This window comes from Arvicola amphibius, chromosome 6 (assembly GCF_903992535.2).
Source record: "Arvicola amphibius chromosome 6, mArvAmp1.2, whole genome shotgun sequence".
In the NCBI taxonomy this organism is placed as follows: domain Eukaryota; kingdom Metazoa; phylum Chordata; class Mammalia; order Rodentia; family Cricetidae; genus Arvicola; species Arvicola amphibius.
Genome location: NC_052052.2, coordinates 124025663 through 124040937, shown reverse-complemented (window position 1 = coordinate 124040937; position 15275 = coordinate 124025663). Strand labels below are relative to the sequence as shown.

General features: G+C 44.5%; 4 protein-coding genes and 2 non-coding genes across 6 annotated transcripts; 4 read left to right on the top strand and 2 right to left on the bottom strand.

Annotated features, from left to right (window-relative positions):
* Positions 1–495: 495 nt before the first annotated feature.
* LOC119816554 (histone H2B type 1-C/E/F/G/I) lies at positions 496–1058 on the top strand. Its single transcript, XM_038333300.2, has one exon. It carries the CDS (start codon positions 496–498, stop codon positions 874–876), a length of 381 nt encoding a protein of 126 aa, XP_038189228.1. The 3' UTR covers positions 877–1058.
* Positions 1059–2873: 1815 nt separating this feature from the next.
* On the bottom strand, positions 2874–3489 carry LOC119816567 (histone H3.1). The gene has a single exon (XM_038333315.1). The coding sequence runs from the start codon at positions 3481–3483 to the stop codon at positions 3073–3075; it is 411 nt and encodes a 136-aa protein (XP_038189243.1). The 5' UTR covers positions 3484–3489; the 3' UTR covers positions 2874–3072.
* An 884-nt stretch (positions 3490–4373) lies between these two features.
* LOC119816545 (histone H2A type 1-B) lies at positions 4374–4766 on the bottom strand. The gene has a single exon (XM_038333291.1). It carries the CDS (start codon positions 4764–4766, stop codon positions 4374–4376), a length of 393 nt encoding a protein of 130 aa, XP_038189219.1.
* Positions 4767–5054: 288 nt separating this feature from the next.
* Positions 5055–5435, top strand: LOC119816555 (histone H2B type 1-C/E/F/G/I). Its single transcript, XM_038333301.1, has one exon. The coding sequence runs from the start codon at positions 5055–5057 to the stop codon at positions 5433–5435; it is 381 nt and encodes a 126-aa protein (XP_038189229.1).
* A 4768-nt stretch (positions 5436–10203) lies between these two features.
* Trnam-cau lies at positions 10204–10275 on the top strand. The gene has a single exon. It is a non-coding gene; the product is annotated as a tRNA-Met (tRNA).
* Positions 10276–11773: 1498 nt separating this feature from the next.
* On the top strand, positions 11774–11846 carry Trnar-ucg. Its single transcript has one exon. It is a non-coding gene; the product is annotated as a tRNA-Arg (tRNA).
* Positions 11847–15275: the final 3429 nt, after the last annotated feature.

Sequence of the window (15275 nt, the reverse complement as noted above, 5' to 3'; positions counted from 1 at the left end):
TGAACCGTTTGTCATCAGTAGGATTTACTCTAAACCGTTTACTTTCACTGAGTTTTGCTTTCAGGGTACTAAACTGTACGGCCTTGGGAACCAGGGGACGCCTGAGGGTAGGCTATGGATCTCTTCTGTTCTGTTCTCTTTCACTGGACCGAAACCCGAGGTGGAAAAATACAGAACTTTTCAACGCTTTGATATTGAATTGGAAGCGAGCCTTAACTTCTGGAATTTCGAAATAAAGCAAATTCTGCTTTTTTAAAAAAAATCTAATCTAAAACGTTTAGAAGGAAATGAATTTGATGTACACTTAAGAAGCAAAATCGCTCGAAAGGTTATTACAAGATTCGGGTTTAACCAATGGGAGAGTAAACCGGGCTGTAGCAGCTAACCAATCACACAGTGAGAAAGCAAGTCTTAATTTGCATGAAACTCCCTACAAATAAACAAACGTGTTCTGAGGCTTCACTTTCTTTTTCTTGCGTAGGAAGAGGTCTGAAGATGCCTGAACCTGCAAAGTCCGCGCCCGCCCCAAAGAAGGGCTCCAAGAAGGCCGTGACCAAGGCCCAGAAGAAGGACGGCAAGAAGCGCAAGCGCAGCCGCAAGGAGAGCTACTCGGTGTACGTGTACAAGGTGCTGAAGCAGGTCCACCCCGACACCGGCATCTCTTCCAAGGCCATGGGCATCATGAACTCGTTCGTCAACGACATCTTCGAGCGCATCGCGGGCGAGGCGTCGCGCCTGGCGCATTACAACAAGCGCTCGACCATCACGTCCCGGGAGATCCAGACGGCCGTGCGCCTGCTGCTGCCCGGCGAGCTGGCCAAGCACGCTGTGTCCGAGGGCACCAAGGCTGTCACCAAGTACACCAGCTCCAAGTGAGCGCGCCCATCTCGCTCTTAACCCAAAGGCTCTTTTCAGAGCCACCCACAATGTCTTATGAAATAGCTGTTACATGTATTAGTCTTTTATGTTGAATATGCTGATGTCGCAGCATAAGATAAAATGCCACATAGCATGAACTATGGAAGGTCAGTTATGTAAGTGCTTTGAAATTATGTTGATACATTTGTGTACGTGACTAATCTGTACTCATACCTCCATGTATGGTGTCCCGTTAGTGGATGTTTTGAGCATTGAAAAGATTCTTTTTCATTGTTTTCAGTCCTTGGTTTTGAAAAGACCAAATACCGGGGCTGGAGAGGTGGCTCAGTGGTTAAGAGCATTGCCAAAAGCTCTTCCAAAGGTAGGTCCTAAGTTCAATTCCCAGCAACCACATGGTGGCTCAACCATCTGTAATGAGGTCTGTTGTCCTCTTCTGGCCTACAGACATACACACAGACAATATTCTATACGTAATAAATATTTTTTAAAAAAAGACCAAATACCCAAGAGGTTCATGATCAACCACTAACATTTATTTCTGAACGTGGTAGTTACAGTATAATAATGAAACTTCAAAATTACCTTAGTATGCTGTAATGTAACATTTTGGGAGTTTGTAAAATTCAGTCATAAGCACAGTGGAGTCATGAATCAGTTCTTTAGAATTACCTTTTAAAAGCTGTATTGTCGATGTCTTTAAAGGCCGAAATTAAAAACATTAGGGCAAGCCACCTGTAGTAGTATCTCACCAGAACATTTAAATGCACACCCATTGGGATCTGCCTCATCTAAGACACTCATGGCTTGATGAGGGAAGGTCAAGAAAGATTCAAATCTTAGATCTGCACCTTGTGTTACACACCTTTAATCCCATCATTTGGGAGCAGTACCAGACCAGCCTGGTCACACAATCCCATCATTCTGTGTTACACATTGAGGTACGTGATAGATAGATAGATAGATAGATAGATAGATAGATAGATAGATAGACAGATAGATAATAGATACTCAATCCTGAAGCTGTTGCACCAAATTTTCTAACTAACTGAATGCAACTGGAGGCAAAATATTCAATTACCAAGTCTGCTGAATTTTTAAAAACTGCTTAATGGAGAAACACTGATTTAAAAAAAAAAAAAAGGAGAGGAAACAATATTTTGCCTGTGGAAAAATCATTGGCTTTTTACAAAGAAAAAGTTTATGCAGACGGCACATAAGCGTTGGAGTGAAGGCTCCAGTAAATAATAAAGCTGACCAAAGGGTATTTACGGGATAAAATCAGACTGCTCTCGAGTGGAGAAAGTTGATTACAAACAAAAGTTAACCAGTCTTCATGGCCCTTCATAGAACAGTGTTCAGAAAGTGTTTTGAGCATCATCTAGGTGGAGATTGTAGCTTCCAAATATCAGCCTTCTCCCATCACAGGCACTGGCACAGTTCCTTAAAAGCCAGCCTTGAGGTCCTACAACAAAAACAGCTATCATAACCTGTAGGATAAATCCAGTGACCAGGTGGATGGCTTCCTAAATAACTAGATAACTGAACACAAGTAACTAAAGAAAAACGTGAAGTATCAGAATCTCAGAAATAAAAAGCACAAAAAGCCTGGGACAATGCTAATGCTGTACATCTTTAGTTTAATCCAAGGACTTGGCAGAAGGGGCAGAGATCTCCCAGTTCCAGACCATACTAGGATACAAAGCTAGAGAACCGTTTTTAAAACGAGGGGGACACCAAAAGGGTTTGCTAAGGAATTTACTGGTGGGTAGGAGGCTAGGGAAGATGAAGTGATTGGTAAATACTAGTTACCATTTGAAATCTGGTAAAAAGATTCAGTTACAACTTTACTGGTTCTTGTCCTTTAGAGACAAGATGTACACACGTACATTTATCAGTCTTACTTTACGTTCTGTAGTTGCTTGGTTTCACTGTGCACATCCAGAGTGTTCTAAAGCCAGTATTTAGTAACTATGGAGGAAATTTAAGACCGCAAGGAAGGTGCAGGAGCCTTTTCCAAAAAGTTTAAGCTGTTCGTCACTTATGGAAAAACAATTGACGGCGACATAACACTTCTCAAAGTAACCTGTGGTTTTAAAACTATCCTGGCAAAATGGAAAGGACATTACAGCTCCTTTTTTGTAAGTTGGGTGGCTCTAAGAAGAGCCTTTAAAAGTAGTTATATAGAAAAAGGATTTATGCCCTCTCCCCTCGGATGCGGCGAGCGAGCTGGATGTCCTTGGGCATGATGGTGACGCGCTTGGCGTGGATGGCGCACAGGTTGGTGTCCTCAAACAGACCCACCAGGTAGGCCTCACAGGCCTCCTGCAGCGCCATGACGGCCGAGCTCTGGAAGCGCAGGTCGGTCTTGAAGTCCTGCGCGATCTCGCGCACCAGCCGCTGGAACGGCAGCTTGCGGATCAGCAGCTCGGTGGACTTCTGGTAGCGCCGGATCTCGCGCAGCGCCACGGTGCCGGGCCGGTAGCGGTGCGGCTTCTTCACGCCGCCGGTGGCCGGGGCGCTCTTGCGGGCAGCCTTGGTGGCCAGCTGCTTGCGCGGGGCCTTGCCGCCGGTGGACTTGCGAGCGGTCTGCTTTGTACGAGCCATGGCAGTAAATAGTAGCAGAAATGGGATAACTAAACTGAACAAGGGTTGCTTTTATATAGGGTTACGTTCGCACACGCGCAAGCGCACGCAACCACTTTGGTTTCCCCTCCTCCCCACAGAGAAACAATCTGATAGGATTGTATATTTTTCAAAAGTCCCGCGCAATATTACTATTGGCGGAGGACGTCGGGCGGTGATTGGTTATCTCTTGCACACTTATTAGAATACTAAAAAATGTTTTAGCAGCCTAAAGCCATTTATCACGCCCGATCATTCTTAAATTTACTCCATGCCTGTCTTGTAGAATTTGAGGACAAGAAATCCCGACTTTAAAATAGGACGTTCTAGATGCCAAAAACATTCCGGAAAAACAGGTTCGCCACCCTCTCGGCATTTATTTTTCCATTCTAGTGGCTGGTCTGCAGTGTAGCCACAAACTGCAATGTAGCCACAAACAGGAGTATTTGGAATGTGCCCAGTAAACAGACCTGCATGAAAATAAGGGTAAGACGTGAGCTGCCCTGAGTGTTGCCTTGGTCACTTTAAATAATGCCTTATCCTAATGGTTTCCATAAAATCCTTAGGGTTGACAGTAACTTCTCCAATCCTAGGAGCCTCCTAACCTCAATTATTTTGAAAGACACTAGTGCGCTGAATAAGTATACCAGCATGTTAGTGCGATATCCGGAGATTTTCTTCTCTGCCTGACCCTCAACTCAATGTAACTACCTTGATATTTGGTTTTACCAATCGGGATATGGTTCGACACTCCACAATGGCATAATGGGCTTAAGTTGGAAGTGGTTCTGGTTACCAAACTCTCAATATGAAAAGGTGGTGGCTCTGAAAAGAGCCTTTGGTTTAAAGAAAAAATGCCACGCTCAATTGTCTTATTTCCCCTTGGCCTTATGGTGGCTCTCGGTTTTCTTGGGCAGCAGCACCGCCTGGATGTTGGGCAGGACGCCGCCCTGCGCGATCGTCACGCGGCCCAGCAGCTTGTTGAGCTCCTCGTCGTTGCGGATGGCCAGTTGCAGGTGGCGCGGGATGATGCGCGTCTTCTTGTTGTCGCGGGCCGCGTTGCCAGCCAGCTCCAGGATCTCGGCCGTCAGGTACTCCAGCACGGCTGCCAGGTACACCGGGGCGCCGGCGCCAACCCGCTCCGAGTAGTTGCCCTTGCGGAGGAGGCGGTGCACGCGGCCCACGGGGAACTGCAGGCCGGCCCGGGAGGAGCGGGTCTTGGCCTTGGCGCGAGCCTTGCCGCCCTGTTTGCCGCGTCCAGACATGTTAAAGATCTGCTGTTAAAATCAGCTAAAGGCAAGACAGCGACAACAGAGAACTTATAGTCATCGTCCGGAGCGAAAATAGAGTGATTTCATTGGCTACACATTCCGTTTCACCCCAACCAATGGTTCCGTGGTTTTGAACTCTGCTTGCTCTTATTGGGCAGGTAATGTATGACGTTTGCACATTCGATAGCAAGAATAGCCACAGTTTTGTTTAAATAACACGGAGCGCATAGGTCACGTTACAACTTTTTTCTGTGGTTTTACACAAATTTTGCTCTTTTCATCATGCCTGAACCTGCAAAGTCCGCGCCCGCCCCGAAGAAGGGCTCCAAGAAGGCCGTGACCAAGGCCCAGAAGAAGGACGGCAAGAAGCGCAAGCGCAGCCGCAAGGAGAGCTACTCGGTGTACGTGTACAAGGTGCTGAAGCAGGTCCACCCCGACACCGGCATCTCTTCCAAGGCCATGGGTATCATGAACTCGTTCGTCAACGACATCTTCGAGCGCATCGCGGGCGAGGCGTCGCGCTTGGCGCATTACAACAAGCGCTCGACCATCACGTCCCGAGAGATCCAGACGGCCGTGCGCCTGCTGCTGCCCGGGGAGCTGGCCAAGCACGCCGTGTCCGAGGGCACCAAGGCCGTCACCAAGTACACCAGCTCCAAGTGAGCGCGCCTACCTCGCTCTTAACCCAAAGGCTCTTTTCAGAGCCACCACATAGTCTTAATGAGACCTGTAATTCTATCTGGACATGACGGCTACTTAATAGTGGGTGTGAGTCAAGTGTTTAGCATCAGGTTTGGGGATGGGTAACTTCTTAACAGCTCACTTTTCAATATGTCTATATTGAGCTTCCTATAGTGGCAAAGATGATTTTTTTCATATGAAGTAAGTCATACATCTGCTTGTGTTTCACTAGTTCTGAGGTTGGAACTGCCACAACCGCCTGTCCCTCTTTTGTTTCTGAGGTGATTTCACCATCTAGTTCTGGCCCGGATTTCACTATATCAGGCTGGCCTACAGCTCAGTTCTTCCTACAGTCTTCCCAGTTGCTGGGATGCATCTTTGCCACCACACAATAACTTTTCTATAAATGTTATGGGAGGAATATGGCAATTCATCTGAAGTCAGTAATTTCTTATTGCCTTCGTCATTTATCTGCAAGTGTCCACTAGACAAATATGAACGTTAAGTGACCCAATAACATAGAGACTCGTAAAATAAGTTTTTCAAGCACTATATTTAGGCATTAATTTTTTTCAAAACTGTTTGATAAGTTTAAGCATCTCTAAACAATTTACCTAGAGGTATTCAAACGCGGTTTAATACATCCCTCCAGACAAAAGTAAGTTTTAAATACATAGAATTGGGGATTGAGGCAATTAACTGGAGCATTTTCTAATCCTAAATAGAGGGTACTTAGGAACGCCTTCATGACATTCTGGAGATGAGTAAAAGCAACTGAGGCTGGACAGTGAGTGACTGCACCAAGGGAAGTGCCTGTTGTGCTCAAGCCTGTGGCTTGAAGGGAGCTGAGGTCTAACAGTTTCGCTAATCCTCTGTGTCAGAGTTCTTCAGCTGGTCCTATACTTTGCTATTCTAACAATACAGCTCTCTCTAGTATTATTGGGACAGCCAAGATCTAAATATTGCCACGCCTCAGCCTCCATCTCAAGCAATGTAAGGCTTTCATGTGACTTCACAAACTCACTAGAGCTCACAAAAAATAATTAGGAAAAGAACAGATAAAAAGAGAAACTTGCTAGGTATCATGTCTCACCCCTGTCTAGCCCCTGGGTAGGCTGAAGAAGATGCTAAACAATATACAGAGCACTGTTTATATTAGCTTTAATACTTTTTCCTGAAGAGTTAATTTATTTTAAACTATATGTATATGTCTCTGTACATAAGGAATTTCCCCTGGAACAGGAGTTACATGTGGTTGTTTTAATCAACCAACATAGATGGTAGGCACTAAACTCTGACTCATCTTTAGCCCAAACCTTCAATATCTTTATTTACTTTTTAAGGATTTATTTATTTATTTATTATGCATACAGTGTTCTGCCTGCATGTCTGCCTGCATGCCAGAAGTGGGCACCAGATTTTATTGTGGATGATTGTGAGCCACCATATGGTTGCCGGAAATTGAACTCAGGACCTTTGGAAGAGCAGCCAGTGCTCTTAACCATTGAGCCATCTTTCCAGTCCCCTTCAATATTTTTAATATTGTCAGTATTTCCATTTTTGCTAAAAATAAAAACTGGAAATATAAATGTTTAAGGGTAGGCCTTTAACCTACAAAACCATACACAGACTCTAAACACTTTTCATAGCCTAGGCCACTGATCCAAACCAACTTCCTCCACGAACTAAATTGTTGTTGTAGCCTCCTTACTAGTTTCCTTAGCAATACTTTTGAATCAAACTTGAAATATAAATCAGACCTTGCCTGCTCTCAGGTAAAACTCCTGCAATGGCTCCCACATCACCCACCTCAATGAGAGCAAAACCCAGAGTCGTTCCAAAAGCCCACAAAAGGACCCAAGAGCCACTCCGTTCCCTTTGGGTTTCAGCCTGTCTCTTCTCAGCAGGCTTTTCTGATCTGGCAGGAACCCCCCTTCACTTTCACCCTGTCTGTTTTTCCCTGGTCGTCACTTCATTACTAAAGCTTCACTATCACCCCATTATCTAAATATCACCTCCTCCCAGCACACCTTGTGCCCTTTCGGCTTCTGCCATCAACATAACACTTAGCACTCTGCGACTTGATTTCTCTGCATTCCCACACCCAATCAACACCAAGTCCTGGAAGATTGAAAATGTTTTGTCCTGGGCTACAGAGACTGCTCCAGCACTGGATGCTCTTGCTAAGGACCAAGAAATGACTCCCAGCACCCACAAGGTGGTTCACTCCTGTTTTGAACCCCAGTTCCAGGGGATCTGAAACCCTCTTCTGGCCTCTTTGAGCACATGGTGCACTAACACCCATGCATACATGTTTAGATTGTTCATACCTATGATCCACATAAGCACAGGACCGTTCCTGATCTGGGCGTGTTCCGATCATTTTTTTAAGCCTCAGATACTTTTTTCTTCCTAAAACATGTTTTTAACCTCCAATAGTGTCTGATTCCCGCCCCCCTCCCCAAAGAAACTCTCACCTTTAAAATTAAAAATGAAAGCCGGGCAGTGGTGACCCAGGCCTTTAATCCCAGCACTCGAGATTAAAGGCAAAAGCAGCAGCAGACGCAAACTGATCTGTGAATCAAAGCCAGCCTAGTCTACAGTGAGTTCCAGGACCATCAGCGCTAAACAAAGAACCCATCTCGAAAAACAAAAACCAAAAATATAATAATTAATAAAAATAAAGAAGCAGGGAGACAGCCAAAAAGGCTCAGCGAGTTAAAGTGATTGCTTCAAAACCTGTTAAACTGAGTTGGATCCTTAGGTGGAAGGAGACCCAAGTCCCATAGAATTGCCCTGATTTACAGAAAGTAAAGTCAAATGACAACCACATGAACTACACTAGTTTTGATTTCAGAGGATAACCACACAAGTTACTTGCTGGCCACGAAGAGCACCTTTTCTGTTGTTTTTAAACAAGGCATCAGGACATTTAACCTCAAAGTGTTTGCTGTACAGTACTGTCAATCTTACTTAGCACTTCGAGCTGAAATCAGATTCTGAAGGTACAAACTTAGACCACATCGAAAATATCCGAAATGTGCTTTTATTGTCTTAGGTTGTTTATTCACACGCCCAACCGACCAGTCCAAAGTTCAGAGGTCTGCATAAAGTTGCACAGAAAACTACCCAGTTTTATATTGTATACGTAAATTGTAATGTCCAGTTGTGATAATCCTTCCCGTAAGCGAACACAAGTCCACCACAGGTGTGCGGGAGAAAAGCTGCCTAAACGTCGCGTGGATCTCCAGTACACTTCAAGCAGCCTTTGTAGCCTGGTTTCATAACTCACCGGAGGTTAAGGCCAACCAGTCCTGGCTGTGTGCTCAGCCACGGCGCAGCGTCTTTGTCCCTGGCTACGCCTCCAAGCGCCACTGGCTTTGTCCCTGGCACCTCGCGCCATCTAAATAGAGGAAGGATACCAAATAAGATTCTTCGTGTGCCTGACGCATGGACGTTTTTCACAATTTCTAATAGTAGCCAACCTAGCAACGACAGGAAGACTAAATTAACTGTATTACAAGCAGGACTATTCCTCACGTTAATAAAAATCCAACAATATTAAGTAAAACATAAATGTTAGCCCTTTTTCAGAGAACGTGGGCGGCCCTGAAAAGGGCCTTTGGGTTTTTGGGAAGTCAGCAGCCGCCAAGAGTTCAGCCGCCGAAGCCATAGAGGGTGCGGCCCTGCCGCTTGAGCGCGTAGACCACGTCCATGGCGGTGACGGTCTTGCGCTTGGCGTGCTCCGTGTAGGTGACGGCGTCGCGGATCACGTTCTCCAGGAACACCTTCAGCACCCCGCGGGTCTCCTCGTAGATGAGGCCGGAGATGCGCTTGACTCCCCCGCGCCGGGCCAGGCGGCGGATGGCGGGCTTGGTGATGCCCTGGATGTTGTCGCGCAGGACCTTGCGGTGGCGCTTGGCGCCGCCTTTGCCCAGGCCTTTACCCCCTTTGCCTCGTCCAGACATAGCTAAGCTGTTGGCGACCAGACCAAAGTGCCTGAAGAAGCGCAGGGACTTCCCTTATATGCAAGGGTTTCGGACCTAATTGAAGACTGAAACCTCGAGCGCGTTCACCCCGCCCCTGACAAGGCAATAGCTGGTGACGTCACCAACGCTCGAGACTCCCACTCCCTGAGCTGGGTCCTTTGTCTCAAAACAGGACTTCCCGGCCATTTTAACTACTTCAGACTAAAGAATGTCTTTAACGGTGCACATTGGCCACTTGCCACCTGGTACGTATTAGGGCGACAGCGGAGCTTTGGTCATTCAAACGATCAGAAATGCAGATGGGGGCTGTGTGTGAGTCGCTTTTATCCCCTTTTCTAAAGGTTCAAACACTGGAGAAAACACAGCACCATTTCCTCCACCATCTCGACCACAGAACAAATCTGACCCCAAAGCCTTGCTTCCCGCAGATAAATGCGTGGTTTTTCACTAAGACTGTTACCAACTGCCGTGCTGAGGACAGTATCTATATTGTCTGGTTTTCTCCATTGGCGAAAATTCGTTGATTCTCGTTTGAATATCTACCTGGCTTTTTCATACACATCGAGTCACTTATTAGTATGTTGATATTTGCTACTCTTGTCAGATTTTGCTTTGTCTTTGATTCAGTAGCGACATTATTCCCAACAAGTAGCACCTTTAAGACAAACTTAAAAGGTGACTTCCAGCAGGTCTTTGTATAAAGGAGTACGACACCAACTGCAAACAAAGGTAAGGATGTTATTAAGATTTGGTCACTGTGCAGCAGAGTGGCGCAGCGGAAGCGTGCTGGGCCCATAACCCAGAGGTCGATGGATCGAAACCATCCTCTGCTAGCTAAAACTGAAAATTTTTCATGGGTATTTAAATGACAACTAAAAGGTCTTTTTCTAGTAAACCGTATTTATTCTGGTTATTTTGCCATTTAACGCTTAAAATGGCTAAACAAAAGCGAACACAAGGGTAAGAACGAAAGACCAGTTCAGTTCCTTTCATTACATAATATATAAGGCCTTATTTGCCGAGTCTGACTGAGAAAACCACTTCTGCCAACGCTGGTCCTGTGTCTTTAATCGCCACATTCCTGACAAGTCTTTTGGGAAGCCATTGCTATTCTCTACGCTGATTTTTTAAGCTGTGTATTCATTGTCTTATATTTCTCTCCCAGAAAGGATTCCTGTCTAAATTTTATGTGTCAAATGCCGTCATAGAAATTAGTAATAAAAAAATACATTAAGTAGCCTATAATCTATGTAAGTATTTTGTTTTGATTGACCATGAACTGCTCCTTTAGCCTCTACCAACAGGGTTTACCATGTCTTTTAAAAATAATTCTTTACTGAATTAGAAAACAGAAGTTTAAAGGCCTCTCTCCCGTTAGGCCGCGAGAGGATGGAGGTTTAAATATCAAAACCAGCCCTTGAGAATAATCGACAGAACCACCAAGCACCTGGTAGCCTTGTTTTCTTGGCTCAGACATTAAAAAAAATAATTACTTTTAAAAAAGGGGGGGGACTACTTGGGAGGTGGTGGCATATGTCTTTAATCCCAACACTCAAGAGTCAGAGGCAGATGGATCTCTGAGTTCCCAGGTCAGCCCCGTTTACATAGCGAGTTCCAGGACAGTCAGGGCAACAAAGAAACGCTGTCTCCAAAAATTATTATTATTATTATTATTATTATTATTATTATTACCACCACCACCATCATCAATTACTACTACTATTATGATTAATTATTATGAGACTACTTTTCAAGCTGTGAGAACAAAACCAATTGCTGATTACAGCCCCTAACCACCCGCTAGTTGAGTGACTTGGGGGAAGTCCTCACCTGACGCAGCGTGCAGTTTAAAGATTACAGCGAAGATTACAATACAGGAAAAGACTGTCACAAAGATGCCAGACTGAGAAGGCTTTCTTGTCCTCTCTTTCTTGGTGACAGACACTATTCTCTCCAGCTGGGGGCGGAGGGGGGAAGGGTATAAAAAGAATCAGCAAAAGTGCCAGAAGAAGGTGGAAAAGTAGCTTTGTCACCGGAGGGTCACACCCACGCACACGCACGTAGAACTGAGTCTGTAAATGATCTGTGCCGGGGAGCATGAGCGGGGAATCAGGGTCTGAGTACACGCAAACGACTTTTCTCTCCGTGAACCAGCCATGTTCTGTATTAATAGCGAAGTAATTTAGTCTCAAATTTTTCTAAATCCGATACTGTGGTCCCAAATAAAATCCGCGGTGTGGACCTAATTGCTTTTTATGCTGTACCTACCGCAAGAGCGCCGCAGAAAGTTCCTTTTACTTCCTAAATTTTAGAGACACATCTCAAGGCAGTGACCACGTGGCCTAATGGATAAGGCGTCTGACTTCGGATCAGAAGATTGAGGGTTCGAATCCCTTCGTGGTTACTCGGGAGCTTCCTTTTCTTTTTTTCTCCTTTAGAGTCCTACAATTTAAATTGTAACATCTGGTCAAAAAAAAAAAAAAAAAAAGTTGCCGCCCCACCACCCACATTTTCTGGGTTTTTCCAAACTTTCTTCTTCCTGTTAAAGGAAAAAGGAAGAACTTATGGTAGGCCTTCCTTAAGCAATCTTTCTCAACCTTCCTAATGCTGTGACCATTTAATACAATTCCTCATGTTGTGGTGATGACCCTTGTGAAAGCGTTGTTCGAACACCCAAAGGGCTCGTGACCCACAGGTTGAGAATATCTTCAAAGACCTGGGCGCTGGAAGGACGAGAATGGAAACCGGAATGAGGCCTTCGGGTATCTTGGGCTGTCCGATTCTCCCAAGCTTAGACTCTGGGCCTCTGGGCCTCTGGGCCTCTGGGCCTCAATTTTGCCGGGTTAAATTATCCCGAATAATCCCCTCCCCTGCTTTCTTTTTGTCTCATGCAAAGGATACAGAAGGTAAAAGCCTGTCCCCGCCAGGAAGGACGACAGAGTAAAACAATATTGGACACCCTACGTCTTCAGTGGTCACTGGACGCTAGAAATGTGTCACAAATTCAGAAAATATAATATCTACACCCTTTGATAAACATGTGAGACTTGCCGCCTTAAAGTGTGTGGGGGGGGGGGTGTCAAAAAAGCATGCCCTGAAGCTTTAGAGATGAATGGAGATAAATGGAAACGGATGGGAAGGGAAGAACAGAAACAAAGGGGAAAGAAGGGAAGGCAGCAAAAGGAAAGGAGAGAGGTGAGGAAAACGGGGAGGGAGAATATAGTGGTATTTCACTTGTGTTTTAATAAATAAAGCTTCCTCGGTGAATCACAAAACAGCCACACTGGTCAGCCTTACAGAACAGCCTTTAATCCTAGTAGCCACACTAGTTGCCATAGAAACCTGGCGGGGCTTTAATGACTTTAATTCCAGGACTAGAGAAGATTATAGAACGGGAGGAAACAGCTCTGAGACACAGTCCCATTCTGAGATTCTTGGAGGCAGGAACGCCATTTCGGGCTGAGGTCGAGGTAAAAGCTGGGCTGGCTGCTTTGCTTTTCAAGTCTTCGCATTGAACCCCAATTTCTCTCTGAGTTTTTATTACTCGTGCTTCAGGGAAGAGAGGTAAGGGGAAGGGAGGGAGGGATCAGGATGGCAGACATGCCATTATCAACTGATAATACTAACCTAAATAGGAATACTAAGAGCTAAAAGTCCTAAACACAGACAGACCATCCCATACCTCCCACGCCTACTTCTTTCCCACCAATAGCTACAATCCTACTTTATTATTTTATTTAGATAAAAATGATAGGCTATCCAAGAATAGTTACTAAGTCTATTGAGTCACCATGACATTTTGCCTTCTTCATTGTAATAAACCAATAAGTTCCAATTTGCTTAACTGAGGGTATGTTTCTGTTGGTCTTTGGACAGAGACAACCACCAGTTTCATTATTATATATTGAATATATATTATATTGAATATACTATATATTGAATGTGTTGGATATATTATATATTGTATATATAATATATATTGAATTCAATATAATATACATTCAATATATTATATGTTTAATACTATATATGAGGAAAATAATTAGATCAAGTAAAATGTGGTGGCGTCCTTTAATCCCAGCACTCGGGAGGCAGAGGCAGGAGGATCTCTGTGAGTTCGAGACCAGCCTGGTCTACAAGAGCTAGTTCCAGGACAGGCTCCAAAGCCACAGAGAAACTCTGTCTCGAAAAACAAAAAAACAAAAAAACAAAAAAAACAAACAAAAAAAAAAAAAAAAAAAAAAATTCAGTAAAACGTCGGAGAATGAGTAACTCGGTTGCCTAACACCTGCTTAGGACAGACAGGCCCTAGGTTCTGTCTGCAACTCCATAGAATCCTCCAACTACATACCTTGCAAAAGAGTTGGAAACCCGCGGCTCACAGGAACTTACATGTGAATATCTATGAAGTTCATCCATAGCTTCCAAAATGTAAATCTGCTGTCAGGCTTTTGAGGGCCCTGGGCTTAGGTCCCACTGTTCCCACAGCCAACCAATACTTCAGCGCGGTCACCTGAGAGCGCTAGAGAGCCACCAAATCCTTATTCACAACCAACATTTTTGAACTTTTCCTGGCCCGCTCTGCCTTGCACATGCTAAGCGAGCGCTCTTGAATGTTGGAAGTAATGATGAAGACGCGGGCGGCTGCCTTCCACGGAGCACGCTCTTCCCTTTGATCCACTACCACACCAGACCAAGAGCCGGTGGCTAAACATCTCAACGCACTCTTCACAAGACTCAGCTGGATCCGTTTCTTCCAATTTATCATCTTTTAATATTGCTGTATTTTCATTTATTTGGGGGACATTCTGAACTAAAGAACAGTGTTCAATGTTCTTTAAAGATAAATGGGAAACTATAAAGTATTTACTGACTAGCTTTATCAGCCTTTTCTTTGCAGTTTCTCTATAGAGTTTGGATACTGTTATACAACACACATTTTGCACATTTTTTATACTATAAATTTCCCACACACAAAAAGTGAGAGGCTGTGGATTCACTCCTTTTTTTGGACTTTTTTATTGATATTTATTGAGCTCTACATTTTTCTCTGCTCCCCCTCCCTGCCTCTCCCCTCCCCCCTTCAACCCTCCCCCAAGGTCCCCATGCTCCCAATTTACTCAGGAGATCTTGTCTTTTTCTACTTTCTACTTACCATGTAGATTAGATCTATGTAAGTCTCTCTTAGTGTCCGCATTGTTGTCTAAGTTCTCTGGGATTGTGGTTTGTAGTCCGGCTTTCTTTGCTTTATGTTTAAAAACCACCTATGAGTGAGTACATGTGATAATTGTCTTTCTGTGTCTGGGTTACCTCACTCAAAATAATGTTTTCTAGCTCCATCCGTTTTTCTGCAAAATTCAAGCTGTTGTTATTTTTTCTGCTGTGTAGTACTCCACTGTGTAAATGTACCACATTTTCCTTATCCATTCTTCAGTCGAGGGGCATTTCAGTTGAGGGTTGTTTCCAGGTTCTGGCTGGCTATGACAAACAAAGCTGCTATGAACATAGTTGGGCACATGTCCTTGTGACACGATTGAGCATCCTTTGTATATATACCCAAAAGTGGTTTTACTGGGTGTTGAGGAAGGTTATTTCCTGATTTTCTGAGAAACCACCGTACTGATATCCAAAGGGGCTGTACCAGCTTGCACTCCCACCAGCAATGCAGGAGTGTTCCCTTTTCCCCACAACCTCTCCAGTATAAATTGTCATCAGTGTTTTTGTTCTTGACCATTCTTTCAGGTATAAGATGGAATCTCAGAGTTGCTTTGATTTGAATTTCTCTGATGACTAAGGATGTTGAACATTTCCTTAAGTGTCTTTCAGCCATTTT

Bases quoted from the DNA above. Each gene is read 5' to 3' on its own strand.
- LOC119816555 (XM_038333301.1), top strand. From the start codon at position 5,055: ATGCCTGAACCTGCAAAGTCCGCGCCCGCCCCGAAGAAGGGCTCCAAG.
- LOC119816554 (XM_038333300.2), top strand. From the start codon at position 496: ATGCCTGAACCTGCAAAGTCCGCGCCCGCCCCAAAGAAGGGCTCCAAG.
- LOC119816545 (XM_038333291.1), bottom strand. From the start codon at position 4,766: ATGTCTGGACGCGGCAAACAGGGCGGCAAGGCTCGCGCCAAGGCCAAG.
- LOC119816567 (XM_038333315.1), bottom strand. From the start codon at position 3,483: ATGGCTCGTACAAAGCAGACCGCTCGCAAGTCCACCGGCGGCAAGGCC.